General features: G+C 45.4%; 1 protein-coding gene across 2 annotated transcripts in view; it reads left to right on the top strand.

Annotated features, from left to right (window-relative positions):
* adgrd1 (adhesion G protein-coupled receptor D1) overlaps window positions 1–14,596 on the top strand; it is a 243,831-nt gene that overhangs the window by 185,564 nt on the left and 43,671 nt on the right. Inside the window, exon 20 of one of the 2 annotated variants that reach the window (XM_043715336.1) lies at window positions 9,965–9,989. The exons of the other annotated variant lie outside the window; for it this stretch is intronic. Coding sequence (XP_043571271.1) covers window positions 9,965–9,989 — 25 coding nt within the window. The remainder of the gene's footprint in view (window positions 1–9,964; window positions 9,990–14,596) is intronic. 2 annotated transcript variants of the gene reach the window in all.

Below are 14,596 nucleotides of genomic sequence, written 5' to 3'. Positions count from 1 at the left end.
AGAATCAGTCTGATCATTGTGGCACAGACAGCCTCACACAGAGCAGCTCACACCTTCAGTACATTATCTGGGCCAATATGACACCAACTATTAAAGTGCACTTGAGAAAGGAACTTTTTAAAAAAAGTTTTGTGATTTGCATATGAAAGAACTAAAACCAACATGGTTGTTCTAAAAGATGAGAGACTTAACAAACAATCCAGATCTTTTTTCAATATATAAACTCAGTTACATCACACTGTAAATCTTTGCTATAAATTTTGCATCTTACAATTTTATTCTCTACAATAACCTGATAAGGAGCAGTGCTCCAAAAGCTAGTGCTTCCAATTAAACCTGTTGGACTATAACCTGGTGTTGTCTGATTTTTAACTTTGTCCACCCCAGTCCAACACCGGCTCCTCCACATTATGCAAAATGCATCTTCCTGTATTGACACATCCTCCTTTTAACACCACCCACTGCTCTGATGAAAAGCATGTGTTTTAAAAGCTTATGTATCAGAGTTTTAATGACTGTTTAAGTTCAATATTTATACATACCTGCCCTTACAGCACTACACATTAAACTCAACATTCCCTGATATTATTACTTGTCTAGGGAAAAATGACAGGCTTTACATGAAAATGATTTAAAGCAAACCTGTCTTAAGTTTATCACTGTCTCTGCTGGAAATAAAATTGATGTAAACACATCTTACAACCCAGACTGGTCTAGTGGGGACCTGGCATTGGCCTCCTGCTGTTTCCCAGTGGGACACTGATGATACAAATGGTTCCATGATCTGCCAACTTTGCAGCCTTCTGCCAGGACCCCTTGCTCACTGAGCTGTCTCCCTGAACAGAGAGCTGCATCGATGATCAGGAGTACTGCTATCCTCCCAACAATGTCAGGGCTGAGAGCCTAACACTGCACAAAGACATGAGGAAAAGAGAGGGCAGGGTCACCATCAAGCAGAAAATGAGCAAATCGAAGAGGGGCATGCGAAAATATTGACAAGTGAAATGAAAGAAGTCTCAAAGCTGTTTTCTTAGTGCAGTGCAGCAATAGAGTGTGTTAGGGATGGAGAAGGGAACCTGTGTGGGGAAGCATGAGACATGAGAATGGGCCTTATTTTCCTATTCACCCAAAGGACATGGGTGTCGCTGGCGGGAGGCAGACACACAATGCCCTGAGGGAGGGAATTCCAGGATTTTGACCCAGTGACAGTGAAGGAACAGTGATATATTTCCAAATCATATAGTGAGTAGCTCAGAGGGGAACTTGCAGGGGGTGGTGTTCCCATGTATCTGGAAATATATGCTCACATTATAGTAGTGGCCAGGATGTAGAAAGTACCAGACTGGCTGGAAAGACTTCCCTTAGAGTCTGCAGATCTATGGCACAGGATGAGGTCATTCAGCCCATCATTGCTATGACAGGAGATCCAGTCTGTACCTGATCTGCAGCTGTCAGTCTGTAGCTCTGTAACGTACAGCACATGAGGGAAAGATGTTTGAAGTGGAATGTGGAAATATCTAATAGAAACAAACTTCCAGCTATAAAGGTTTCCTGAGTTTGTGAATCCCAGGATCTGCTGTATTAGTCTTTTCAGAAGACTTTCTTAAAATCACATTGACCATGTTACCCACCTAGCTACTTCCTCAAAACACACAGACCAGGCACTCCCTTAACAAATCTGTGCTGAATTATCAAAATTATGACGTGTCCTGGTCCTCATTAGTTTTTCCATTGATCTGGCCACCGTGGAGGTTAGGCTGACCACCCAGTAAATACTCAGGTGGGCACTCCCTACCTTGTGAAAGAAGGCTGCCATATTTCTTTATTTGTCAGTTCCTTGTAGACAGAGGAGAGAATGATGGCCACCATTTCTCATCATTTCCTCCTTTATCTGGATATGTCTCATCCAGGCCTAGTCAGCAATTTTCATTGCTACAAATCCCTTAACATTCCCTCTTTCACTGAGTTTATCACATGCAAACTTTCACATCCCCTCTCCTTAACTTCTGTGAAGACAGACACAAAGTATTTCATTGAGACAGCCCTTAACATCAAGGCTGCATTTGACCAAGCGTAGCATCAAGGAGCCCGAGCAAAACTGGAATCAATGGGTATCGGGGGACAAACTCTCCGCTGGTTAGAGTCATACCTGGCACATAGGAAGATGGTTGTGGTTGTTGGAGGTCAGCTCCAGGTCATCTCTGCAGGAGTTCCTCAGGGGGGTGTCCTGGGCCCAACCATCTTCATCAATGCTTCATCAATGACCTTCCCTCCATCAGAAGGTCAGAAATGGGGATGTTCACCGATGATTGCACAATGTTCAGCACCATTTACAACTCCTGAGATACTGAGGCAGTCCATGTTCAAATGCAACAAGATCTGGACAATATCCAGGCCTGGGCTGACAATTGGCCAGTAACATTCGTGCCACACAATTACCAGCCAATGACCATCTCCACTGAGGCACAACCTAACCGCCAGCCCTTAACATTCAATATTTTACTGAATCCCCCACCTTCAACCTCTGGAGGTACATCTCCAACAAGAAAGAATCTAACTGTTATTGTGTTGATGTTCAATGGTGTTACCGTCACCGAATCCCCCCTACTATTAACTTCCTGGGAGTTACCATTCACCACAAACTGAAGACACACCATATAAACACCCATGGCTATAGGTCGTTTCGGGATCAGTCAGTGTCCATGAGGATGGAGTTCTGCTCTGCTGAATAAGAGGAGGCCACTCAGTCCAGTGAGCCTGCTCCACCGTTGAATGTGATAGTAGCTGGTTAAGCTCTTTCACTGCCTTTCCCCCCCTACCTCATCCCCATCATCCTGAATGGTCACTGGCAATCAGAAATGCATCAGTTTCTACCTTAAACAGAATCAAAGACTGAGTAAGCTTCCACAGCCCTCTGAGGGAGAGAATTCTGAAGGTTCACAATCATTTGAGTAAAGAAATTCTCCTCACCTCTGACCTAAATGCTGCGCCTCTTACTTTGAACGGTGCCTTGTGGTTCTAGACTTCCCGACCAGGGATGGAGCATCTGACTTGCATCGGCCCTGTTTGTCCTTTCAGTATTTTGTTAGTCCCAGTTCATCTCTTCAGTGGTAAGGTAATATAAACAGTAGCCTGTAATTAATTCAGCAGTTCGCACTTGGCTTTTCTTTATGTACTTTCCAGCTCACATTAACTCATTTTCCGACTTCTGTGCATTAAAGCAGACAGTTGAAGGAGAACATCAGAGAGTAAACAAGTTTTAAGAACTGGTTGGGTGAATACCAACTTCTGCAATTGATGCAAAGCAAAATAAAGAGAGTAAAGATTAGCTGTGGTGTTCAGACATATCGATCTGGAGTTTCTGATGAATTTTCAGACATCTTCTTGTTAACAGAAGCAGTGATGAGATTCAGAACAAAGCAAACTGTAGCCCAGGAATATTGATTCCCCTGTGCTCGGTCTCTGCTTTGTGGCACACAGGTAGGAAGATGTTGTCAGGTGATTTTCAGGAGTTTATGAAGCTGACAGTGTTTAAATATCCATTTGAATGTGTGGTTCAAGTTGACAGATGAGGTGCAACCACGTGCTCAGATGTCTGAAAATGGCAGAATTTGAGTTTCTGTAGCACCTGTCACATCCTCAGGGTGTTCCAAGTGTGTCACAGCCCACCCATTACTGTTGAATGGTAGACTCCATTAGTTTGGAGTTAGCAGCAGCAGTTAGTTTACACACAGCAAGATCCCACAGCTAGGAGAAGAATAAATGGCCAGGCAGGCTGGTGTTCTAAAATAAAAACAGAAATTGCTGCAGAAACTCAGTAGGTGTGGCAGCATCTGTGGAGAGAAAGCAGAGTTAAAGTTTCAGGTCCAGTAACCCTTCTTCAGAACTGATAATGGCTTGGAAAAGGAGATATTTATGCTGTGATTTTAACAGCCCACCCTGTTCCCTGGGTAAAAACAATGACTGCAGATGCTGGAAACCAGATTCTGGATCAGTGGTGCTGGAAGAGCACAGCAGTTCAGGCAGCATCCGAGGAGCTTCAGCAAAATCGACGTTTCGGGCAAAAGCCCTTCATCAGGAATAAAGGCAGAGAGCCAACCCCTCTGTCTCAGGCTTGCTGCAGTGTTCCAGTGAAGCTCAACACAAGCTGGAAGAATAGCACCTCATTTTTCGCTTGGGGACCCTGCAACCTTCTGAACTCAATACCAAGTCCAATGATTTTAGGGCCTGATCACCTCCTTCCATGTCTGTTACCCACCCCCACATGCCAGGCCCTGTCATCACACGGTCTGCTTTCAGCACAGCCAACCCATCCTCCCCTCCTCGTGGTCCCCATCAACAGCTTCTCTTTCTCTGTGGCTCACTATCAAACCATCCCATTGTCTGCCTAACTTTCCTTCTGTCTTTCAGGGCTCTATCTCTGCCTATCCTCTCACTCTGTCCCCCATCACATCCTCCACCCCCTGCTATCAGCAGAAAGACCACCTAGCTACTGTCCATTCTGAGGAAGGGTCACTTGACCCAAAACATTAACTCTGATTTCTCTCCACAGATGCTGACAGACCTGCTGAGTTTCTCCAGCAATTGCTGTCTTTGTTTCTGATTTCCAGCATCCAGTTTATTTAGAGCTGTTTTGCTAATGCTGATGGAAGGATAAATATTAGTCCCGGTGCACTGTGGAGAACTTGGACCCAGTGACAGGGAGATCTGTTACATCCGCCTGAAGTTGCAGACTTGGCTGAACATCTATAGGCTGTGAGTGGAGAGTAGGTGTCTGATAATACTGCACTGGGAGAATCACAGGGTGGGGGAAGGGGTGGGGGTGGGAATGGGGGCATTCCCCGGTCTGGGGGCAATACCAAGACTCCAACCAGCATTGCTGAAGCAGATTGTCTGCTCATTTATCACATTGTATTTGTGGGAGCTGGCTGTGTACGGATTGGCTACTATAGTTTCCAAATTGCAAAGCTAACTATCCTCAAAAAATATTTCATTTACGGTGAAACAATTTCGAAACTCCGAATAGTTATAGTAATGTAAGCGTTTTTTTGATGTTACAAATATGAGGATTAGTGTGTCCTCCACTCCTGATACTCATGCGTTGCAGAAACTCACCAAAGATCCTCAGACAACACCTTTCAAACCCACAACCACTTCCATCTAGAAGGACAAGGGCAGCAGATAGATGGGAACACCACCCCCTGCAAGTTCCCCTCTGAGCCCCTCACCATCCCAACTTGGAAATATATCGCTGTTCCTTCCCTGTCACTGGGTCAAAATCTTGGAATTCCCTACTTAAGGGACATTGTGGGTCAACGAGAACTCCTGGTCTGTGAGAGCTGGCTACACCCAGCCAAGCTGCTTCAATTGTTCCAACTTTTAAAAACAATCCCAAAGCCACATTACCACACACAGCTTGGGTATCTCTTGTTCAGTCTTTCTCTTAAAAGAGACCAGGACAAAATGCACTTCTTACAGCCATAGCATCGTCACAACATTCACTATTAGAGTCATTGTCATATCCTTCAGTCCAACTCAACCATGCTGACCAGATATCCTAAATTAGTCCCATTTGACAGCATTTGGCTCATATCCCACTGAATCCTTCCTATTCATATCCCCATCCAGGTGCCTTTTAAATGTTGTAATTGTACCAGCCTCCATCACATCCTCTGACAGCACATTCCATTCACGCACCAATATTATAATTTACCATGTCCACATTTCCTGGTCAGTTTTGGCTCACAAATGTCATGGTGTAGTTGCAATCTCTGGCCAGGAGATGGTTCCACAGACTGAGTTTCTGAAGTTACTGCCATCTTGTCAAAGTTCACCTTTGACTGGTCAGAAGATAAATCATTTCCCATTTCCCTCTCGAATTCATTAAAGTAGTTTTCAACAAACAAATGGTCAAAGTGACAGAATTTAATTGCTGAACAGCAAATACAAATATTGCCTTTTTAATACATAGCATCTCCCACCCCCTCACTGGGCAGGAGGTTCGTGTTGCTGATATCATTCATATGTGCCCCTTCCTGCTCACTCCCCCTCACTGTCCCACTTCCCCACCCTCCTGCTCCTCATTCCTCTTGCCCCTCAGCACTCCCACACCCTCTTGCCTCTCCTTCCTCCTTCCTTCCTCACCTTCCTGCCCCAGTCGCTGTTTGACTTGGAGAGTGGGTCACAAGTGAGGTGTGGGTGAGGCAGAGAGTGCTCCTTGTGGGATCAACTCCAGTGTCTCAAAAGATTTTCACCGGTGAAACATCTGGGAGATTTAATGATGAAATTACGGAGAAGAATCTTTGGAAGTTCTGCCGCAGTGGGGTATGACCTGGGAGAGGAGGTTCCCTCTCAAACTTGGGGCAGATGGTCCGCTGACCGAGACGGTGTTTGCACAGAGCTCCATGCAGCATCACTGTTGGGGACAGTTCTGTGACAGTGTGTGTGCTGAATGTATCCTTACAGTTCCATTGCTGGCAAATGCAGCATTTATGATCATCCCTGCAGGAATTTCTCACAGGGAGCAGAGTAGGTCATGCTTGTCTTCCCAAGGCCAGTGATCATTTCTGATTGGTTAGTTGCAGGTTCTCAATTCCTCACCCTGACCCAAGCAAGGTCAGCAGAAACAGCAGCAAGGAGTTGGCTTTATCCCAGTCCACCCTTTTACTTCTCACATCTACAAGTTCTGCTCTGAGCCATTCCCCATCCTGACTTGGAAAAATCTCATCTTCCTTCACTGTTGCTGGCTCACTATCCTGGAATTCCCTCCCTCAGGGCATTGTGGGTCTACCCACAGCTCATGGACTGCAGTGGTTCCAAGAAGGCAGCTCACCCCCACCTTCTCAAGGGGCAACTAGGGACGGGCAATAAATGCTAGGCCCTGCCAAAGACACCCACATCCCAAGAGTTAATTTTTAAACAACATCTGGTTGTGGGACAGACAGTTGGAAAGATTCTGAATTTAATCTTTATATTCAGCACTATCTGTAACATGGTAGTGAATGTCCAGTTGGCAGTGTTGGCTGTGGGGACTGTGTCTTGAGTGTGTAACTTTGCAGTAACATCTATTTGTGTGCGGTTATAGACACTGGCCACTGCTTCACCCTCCTCCATGAACGTACCAGATTCTCAAATGTTTCCCACTTGAGATGTGATCATGCAAATGTTTAAAGTTCATGATTTTTTTTTGCAACATTCTGATTTTCTTTATTCGTTCATGGGATGAGGGTGTCACTGGCCGGGCCATCCCATTATTGCCCATCCCATTGTTGTGAGTCTGGAGTCACATGTAGGCTAGACCAGGGTAAGGATGGCAGTCTCCTTCCCGAAAGGACGTTAGTGAACCAGGTGAGGTTTTCTGGCGATTGGCAGTGGTCATTTTGATATTCTGAATTCCAAATGTTTATTGAATTCAAATTCCACCATCTGCTGTGCCAGGATGCGAACCCAGGTCCCCAGAACGTTATCTGGGTCACTGGATTAGCAGTGCAGTGGTAATATCACTGGGCCATCATCTGGATTATATTACAGAAAGCTGTCTGGAATGCCCACCATCCTCCCGGCATCTGTATTGCAGAGGGGGCTGCCAGTCCACTGTTAGGGCATGCTGCAGGTGATAAAGAGCTCACACTGTGTGTTAAGTTGTTGAGCCTGTGTTGTGTTGTTCCAGGCTGTAATGGATCACAGTGTGTGGACAGATTTCACAGTTGTTTCACTCACTCCACCATCCAAACCTTCAAGGATTTCATTTTAACATAACCACTTGAACACACAAACGAAACTGTGAATATATACACTACCTGCCTTGAGAGATGAAAGTACAAATTCATACTGTACAGTAACATATTGTACAGTAATATACCAAACAATAACACACTGTACAGTAACATATTGTACAGTAAAACCCTGAACAGTAACACACCATACAGTAACATATTGTACAGTAATACTCCAGCAGTAACACACTGTACAGTGACATATTGTACAGTAATAGCCTGAACAGTAACACACTGTACAGTAACATATTGTACAGTAATACCTTGAACAGTAACACACTGTACAGTAACATATTGTACAGTAATACACCATACAGTGACACACTGTACAGTAACATATTACACAGTAATACCCCAAACAGTGACACACTGTACAGTAACATATTACACAGTAATACACCGAACAGTGACACACCATACAGTAACATATTGTACAGTAATACCCTGAACAGTGACACACTGTGCAGTAATATATTGTACAGTAATACCCCGAACAGTAACACACCGTACAGTAACATATTGTACAGTAATACCCCAAACAATGACACACTGTACAGTAACATATTGTACAGTAATACCCTGAACAGTGACACACTGTACAGTAACATAATATACAGTAATACCCCGAACAGTGACACGCTGTACAGTAACATATTGTACAGTAATACCCTGAACAATAACATACTGTACAGTAACATATTGTACAGTAATACCCCAAACAGTGACTCACTGTACAGTAACATATTGTACAGTAATACCCTGAACAGTAACACACTGTACAGTAACATATAATACAGTAATACCCCGAACAGTAACACACTGTACAGTAACATATTGTACAGTAATACCCTGAACAGTAACACACTGTGCAGTAACATATTATACAGTAATACCTCGAGCAGTAACACACCGTCCAGTAACATATTGTACAGTAATACCCTGGACAGTGACACATTGTATAGTAACATATTGTACAGTAATACCCCGAACAGTAACACACTCGTCAGTAACGTGTTGTACAGTACTACCTCGAACAGGAACACATCATTCAGATAAATGCGAGGTGCTGCATTTTGGGAAAGCAAATCTTAGCAGGACTTATACACTTAATGGTAAGGTCCGAGGGAGTGTTGCTGAACAAAGAGACCTTGGAGTGCAAGTTCATAGCTCCTTGAAAGTGGAGTCGCAGGTAGATAGGATAGTGAAGAAGGCGTTTAGTATGCTTTCCTTTATTGGTCAGAGTATTGAGTACAGGAGTTGGGAGGTCATGTTGCTGAGGGGTGACCTTGTAGAGGTTTACAAAATTATGAGGGGCATGGATAGGATAAATAGACAAAGTCTTTTCCCTGGGGTGGGAGAGTCCAGAACTAGAGGGCATAGGTTTAGGGTGAGAGGGGAAAGATATAAAAGAGACCTAAGGGGCAACCTTTTTACACAGAGGGTGGTACGTGTACGGAATGAGCTGCCAGAGGATGTGGTGGAGGCTGGTACAATTACAACATTTAAAAGGCATTTGGATGGGTATATGAATAGGCAGCATTTGGAGGGATATGGGCCGGGTACTGGCAGGTGGGACTAGATTGGGTTGGGATATCTGGTCAGCATGGACGGGTTGGACCGAAGGGTCTGTTTCCATGCTGTACGTCTCTATGACTCTATGACATCATGCCAGACAGTAATACTCAGTACTGTATTGCCAAACAGGCAGTTCATTAACTCTCATGTGCTATGCACATCTGTTTGTGGAGAATTTGTACTCATTGTGTCTGTAACTTCTGACAGTCTCCAGAACGCTGCCTACCAACCAGGCATCTGGTCGATCAAGGGCATACCTGCAGTTCGCCAGTTTCTGTGCCATCCTTCAAGTATGGTTTTGTGGTGAGGGATGGCAGACTGCAGCAGTACCTTCACCTGTCACCTACCTCTGGGTGAAACAGAGCATCATACAGCCAGTGGGATAAGTATTAAAGAGAAGTCACCATTTTAATGTGAGACATGGTTCCCTAAAACAGCACTGAAAACAACAGACCGAAAAACCCTCGCTTGCTCTCTCTCCGCGGATGATGTCTGACCCGCTGTGATCTCCAGCATTTGCTGTTTTCAGGACAGATTCCAGCATCTGCAGTAAGTTGCTCCCACTAACAGCAGCCTTGTAGCAACCAACTGAATTGATCTGCAGCGTAGGGCAGCTATCGGCCCAGTCATTGGGGTGGCGTTTCCCAGTTGGTGATGCTGGGATCTGTCAGACTCCTCTGGACTGGCACTCAGTGCCTTAGTTTCACTTCCTGGCAGTATGCTGGATCGGCTGACAGTGCAGATGGAGTCTCAGCTTCATGTTTGTGAAGTGGAAGCTGGAGCCAGGACGTCCTGACCCTGAGCTGAGAGCGTTGCTCCCAGTAAGGCCGTCAGCCAAAGCTCTTCTTGAGCCCTTTCCCCCAGCGTCCTGTACAGGGCTATACCACATCGAGAGCACGGATGTGATGTCAAACTTGTACAAGACCCCAGCTGGAGGATTGTAGACATAATAGGGCCCCACAGTATAGGGCCCCACATTATAGGGCCCCACAGTATAGGGCCCCACATTATAGGGCCCCACATTATAGGGCCCCACAGTATAGGGCCCCACAGTAAAGGGCCCCACAGTATAGGGTCCCACATTATAGGGCCCCACAGTAAAGGGCCCCACATTATAGGGCCGCACAGTATAGGGTCCCACATTATAGGGCCCCACAGTAAAGGGCCCCACATTATAGGGCCCCACAGTATAGGGCCCCACATTATAGGGCCGCACAGTATAGGGCCCCACATTATAGGGCCCCACATTATAGGGCCCCACAGTATAGGGCCCCACAGTAAAGGGCCCCACAGTAAAGGGTCCCACAGTATAGGCCCCCACTGTATACAGCCCCACAGGAAATAGCCCCACAGTATAGGGCTCCACAGTATAGGCCCCCACAGTATAGGGCCCACAGTAAAGGGTCCCACAGTATAGGCCCCCACAGTATAGGGCTCCACAGTATCGGGCCCCACAGTAAAGGGCCCCACAGTAAAGGGCCCCATAGTATAGGCCCCCCACAGTAAAGGACCCCACAGTATAGCCCTCCACAGTATAGGCCCCCACAGTAAAGGACCCCACAGTATAGGGCTCCACAGTAAAGAGCCCACAGTGTAGGAAAGATGTCAATGCTTTGGAGAGAGTGAAAATGTGATGTATAAAAAAATGATTCCAGGAATGAGAAATGGGATGAGGATAGATTGAAGAATTTGGGAATGTTCTCCTTGGAGAGTCGATAGAGGTTTCCAAAACCATGAGTGGGTTGGACAGAGTAGAGAGGGTGAAGCTGTCCCTCTCATAAAAGGAAGAAAAATGAGGTGGCATAGAGTTATTGATGTGCAAGAAACAAGGGTGATATGGGAAAAACTTTTCACACAACGATTAGTGGGGGTCTAGAATGCACTGCCTGGAAATATGGTGGAGAAATTTCAATTGAGACATTCAAGAGGGTATTGGATGGTTATTAGGATGGAAATAGTGCACCAGGGATATGGGGAAAGGGCAGGAGATTAATATAGAGGATAGAACCACACAGATACGATGGGCTGAATAGCTTCCTGCACTGTGATAGTTTGGTGATTCTGTGGTGTCCAGTCAGAAAGGTAGCTGTCAGTGACGAGCAATCAGGAGTGCAAAAGATTACACTCACCCTGTCGAGTCATTCACTGCCCCGTCCCTGACGGTCTCGAGTGGGACCTCTGCTCAGCCTTCATTGGCATGTTCATTGCCATCTTCCTGTAGCCCAGGAGGGGAGGGTGGGCATTGGGGGGTGTCCAGGGCGCATGTATATCTCAGACTTCGATCTTAAGGAAAGGATAATCATCGGCATTCTGTGACAGATTAGTTTGCCGCAGTGCCTCCGTCTGCTTCGCTTGCTCTTTCTGGTTTTGTTTCAAACACTCCATCATTAAGGCGACAATGGGCCCTGAAAATGGATGGAAATGAGGTGCCTCTCACAGTCACTCGTGTGACTCAATGATGATGTGGTTGGACACCATTGCAATAAGACAGCCAGCCTTGGAGGGCATAGCATCAGGAGGAGACTTTTCAGCTCCTTGAGCTAATGCTACCATTCAGTGAGACACTCAGAGCTGCTCTAACTGCATTTGATCTGCCCACTTATCATACTCTTGTACACAACACTCTGAAGTGAGAGATTGAGTTGATATTTGTTGTGTTTAGTGTCACAGACATATAGCACAAAAACAGACCCTTTGGTGCAACGAGTCCATGCCAACTTCCCAAATTAAACCAGTCCCACCTTCCTGCTCTTGGTCCATATCCCTCCAAACCATTTCTGTTCAGGAACTTATCCAAATATCGTTTAAATGTTGTAACTCTACCTGCATCCACCACTTCCACTGGCAATTCATTCCACACAAACTACACTCTGTGTAAAAAAGTTGATCCTCATGTTCTTTTTAAAACTTTTTCATCTCACCTTAAAAATATGCCCCCTGGTTTTGAACCCCCCCCCCCCCCCCCCATCCAAGGGAAAAGACCTTTGGGTATTTACCTTATCTGTGCACCTTGTGACCTTATAAATCTCTATAAGGTCATCCCTCAGCCTCCTACACTCCAGTGAAAAACACCCCGGCTTATCCATCCTCTCTTTATAACTGAAACCCTCCAGTCCCAGCAACGTCCTGGTCAATCTTTTCTGATCTCTCTCCAACTTAATAATATCCTTCCTCTGTCAGGGTGACCAAAACTGCACCCAGTACTCCAGAAGAGCAGGTTTTTGGGGAGGGGGATATTTTTCTTCAGTCAAACCACAATACCAGACAAAAGCAAGGAGCCCATCACAAAATTAACTTAGCAAAAGCAAGTTTTATTATTTACTAACCCCAAGAATAAAAAACAAAATGCAATTGAAATGAACACACAATATGAACATGTGCACATACATATACATGCAAACACACACATACATACATGCAAACACACACATACATACATGCAAACACACACATACATATACATGCAAACACACACATACATACATGCAAACACACATATCATGCACTCAAACACACACATGCACATAGGCACATACACACGCAGAATGTTTAATAAGGGGAGAGGGTCTAGTCCAATATGAAAATAAAGAATATGCAGTTTAAAAAGTGCTAAGTTATTGTTATAATTGAGCCTGAGATCACAGGTGATTATATAACATCTTGTATCTTTAACAGTAGTGAAATCTGTCAAATCCTTGAATTCTCTATAAATGGATGTTTCCCTGATTTGTTTGAACACTGGGGGTTGATATCTGGGGTGTGTGTTGTTGAAAAGGGAACAGGGAGAGAGTGAATCTTCCAGTGCTTGCTGTTACTGACTCATTTTCTCATTCCCTGTCTGTTAGTCTGCCCAACAGCTGATGAAATATAGTACATTCCTGTGCTCCCAAGTTTGGCTCTATTGTCTGTCCAACTTGGGTAGTTGTCCAGTATGCCCAATGTCACACAAGTGTAAGTTAAAATCGTCAGTGTGAATTTCTTAATGCCTGACACAGCTGGTTGGTATCAAAGCTTTACAGTAAACAGGAAGTTCAGCTCAGAAGGTTTTGTTTATTCTAGTTTGGTTTCCTGAACTTGCCTCAATCTGTGGCCAAATGGTCAGTGTAGACATTCTGGGTCTATGTTTCTCCCTTTCAAAAAAAAGCATCAGTCCATGGAAGTTTCAGGTATTAAACTCAGATGGTAAAAAAGGATAGTTCATGTTTTACCAAACCATTACACTAGCAACCAGTTTAAAGAGGTTGTTGGTAGATTTGTATACCCACATTATTTCTGCCCAGGAACTGTAACCCACCCCAGGGTCTGTACCCCGACCCCAGGGACTGTAGCCCCCCCACCCCGGGGCAGTAAGCCCCACCCTAAGGACAGTAACACCCACTCCAGGGGCTGTAACCCCCACCCCAGGGACAGTAACCCCCCACCCCAGGGATTGTAACCCCCCACCCCAGGGACTGTAACCCCCCACCCCAAGGACAGTAACCCCCACCCCAGGGGCTGTAACCCCCACCCCCAGGGGCTGTAACCTGCACAAGTGGCCGTTCCATAATCAATGGTTTGGTTGATTCCGCTATTTTCTGGTATTCCAGTGAATCTCCTGGAGTTGGACTGGAGATTTGTAATGTAGGAACGGGTGGAGGCCATTCAGGCACTTGCCCCTTCACTGCTAGCCTCTTGCATAGCCCTCATTTTTTGTTGTACCACCATTGGAAGCCATTCCTTCAGTTACCTGGATCCTAAACTCTGGAACCTCCCCCCCCCAGACATCTTCACTTCTCTCTCTCCCTCTGTCAAGGTGCTCCTTAAAACTGAACTAATTGGTAAGTTTCCATAACATTCTCCTGCGATCTCCCGATGAGCCTTACTCTGAAATGTTGTCTGACAGGGACTTGAGACTTTTTGTACAACAAAGATGCTATATCAATGCAAACTATTGAGCTTGTTTGACCAGGAGGCTAGGTGGTGATTGAGCTGTATCTCAACCAGAAAGGGACATATCAAAGGGAATTTGCAAAGGAATGGGATGGGGGTGGGGGGGTGGGGTGGGGTGTAGGGAAATGAGAATGGTTTATTTACCGAATGTGTTGTGATCGGGAATGTGTTGCCCGAAATGGGAGCAGACGCAATTGGATCTTCCAGAGAGGGATTGAGTAAACATTGGGAACTGGGTCTGCACCACCGAATGACTGCCAAAACATTTCTTCTTTCCCATCAGTGCTGTGGCAAAGTCTTGTTTTGTAAAACATCAC

The sequence above is a fragment of the Chiloscyllium plagiosum genome, chromosome 25 (genome assembly GCF_004010195.1).
Source record: "Chiloscyllium plagiosum isolate BGI_BamShark_2017 chromosome 25, ASM401019v2, whole genome shotgun sequence".
Taxonomy (NCBI): domain Eukaryota; kingdom Metazoa; phylum Chordata; class Chondrichthyes; order Orectolobiformes; family Hemiscylliidae; genus Chiloscyllium; species Chiloscyllium plagiosum.
Note: the sequence above shows the minus strand (reverse complement) of the source record. Positions and strands in the feature narration are given on the sequence as shown.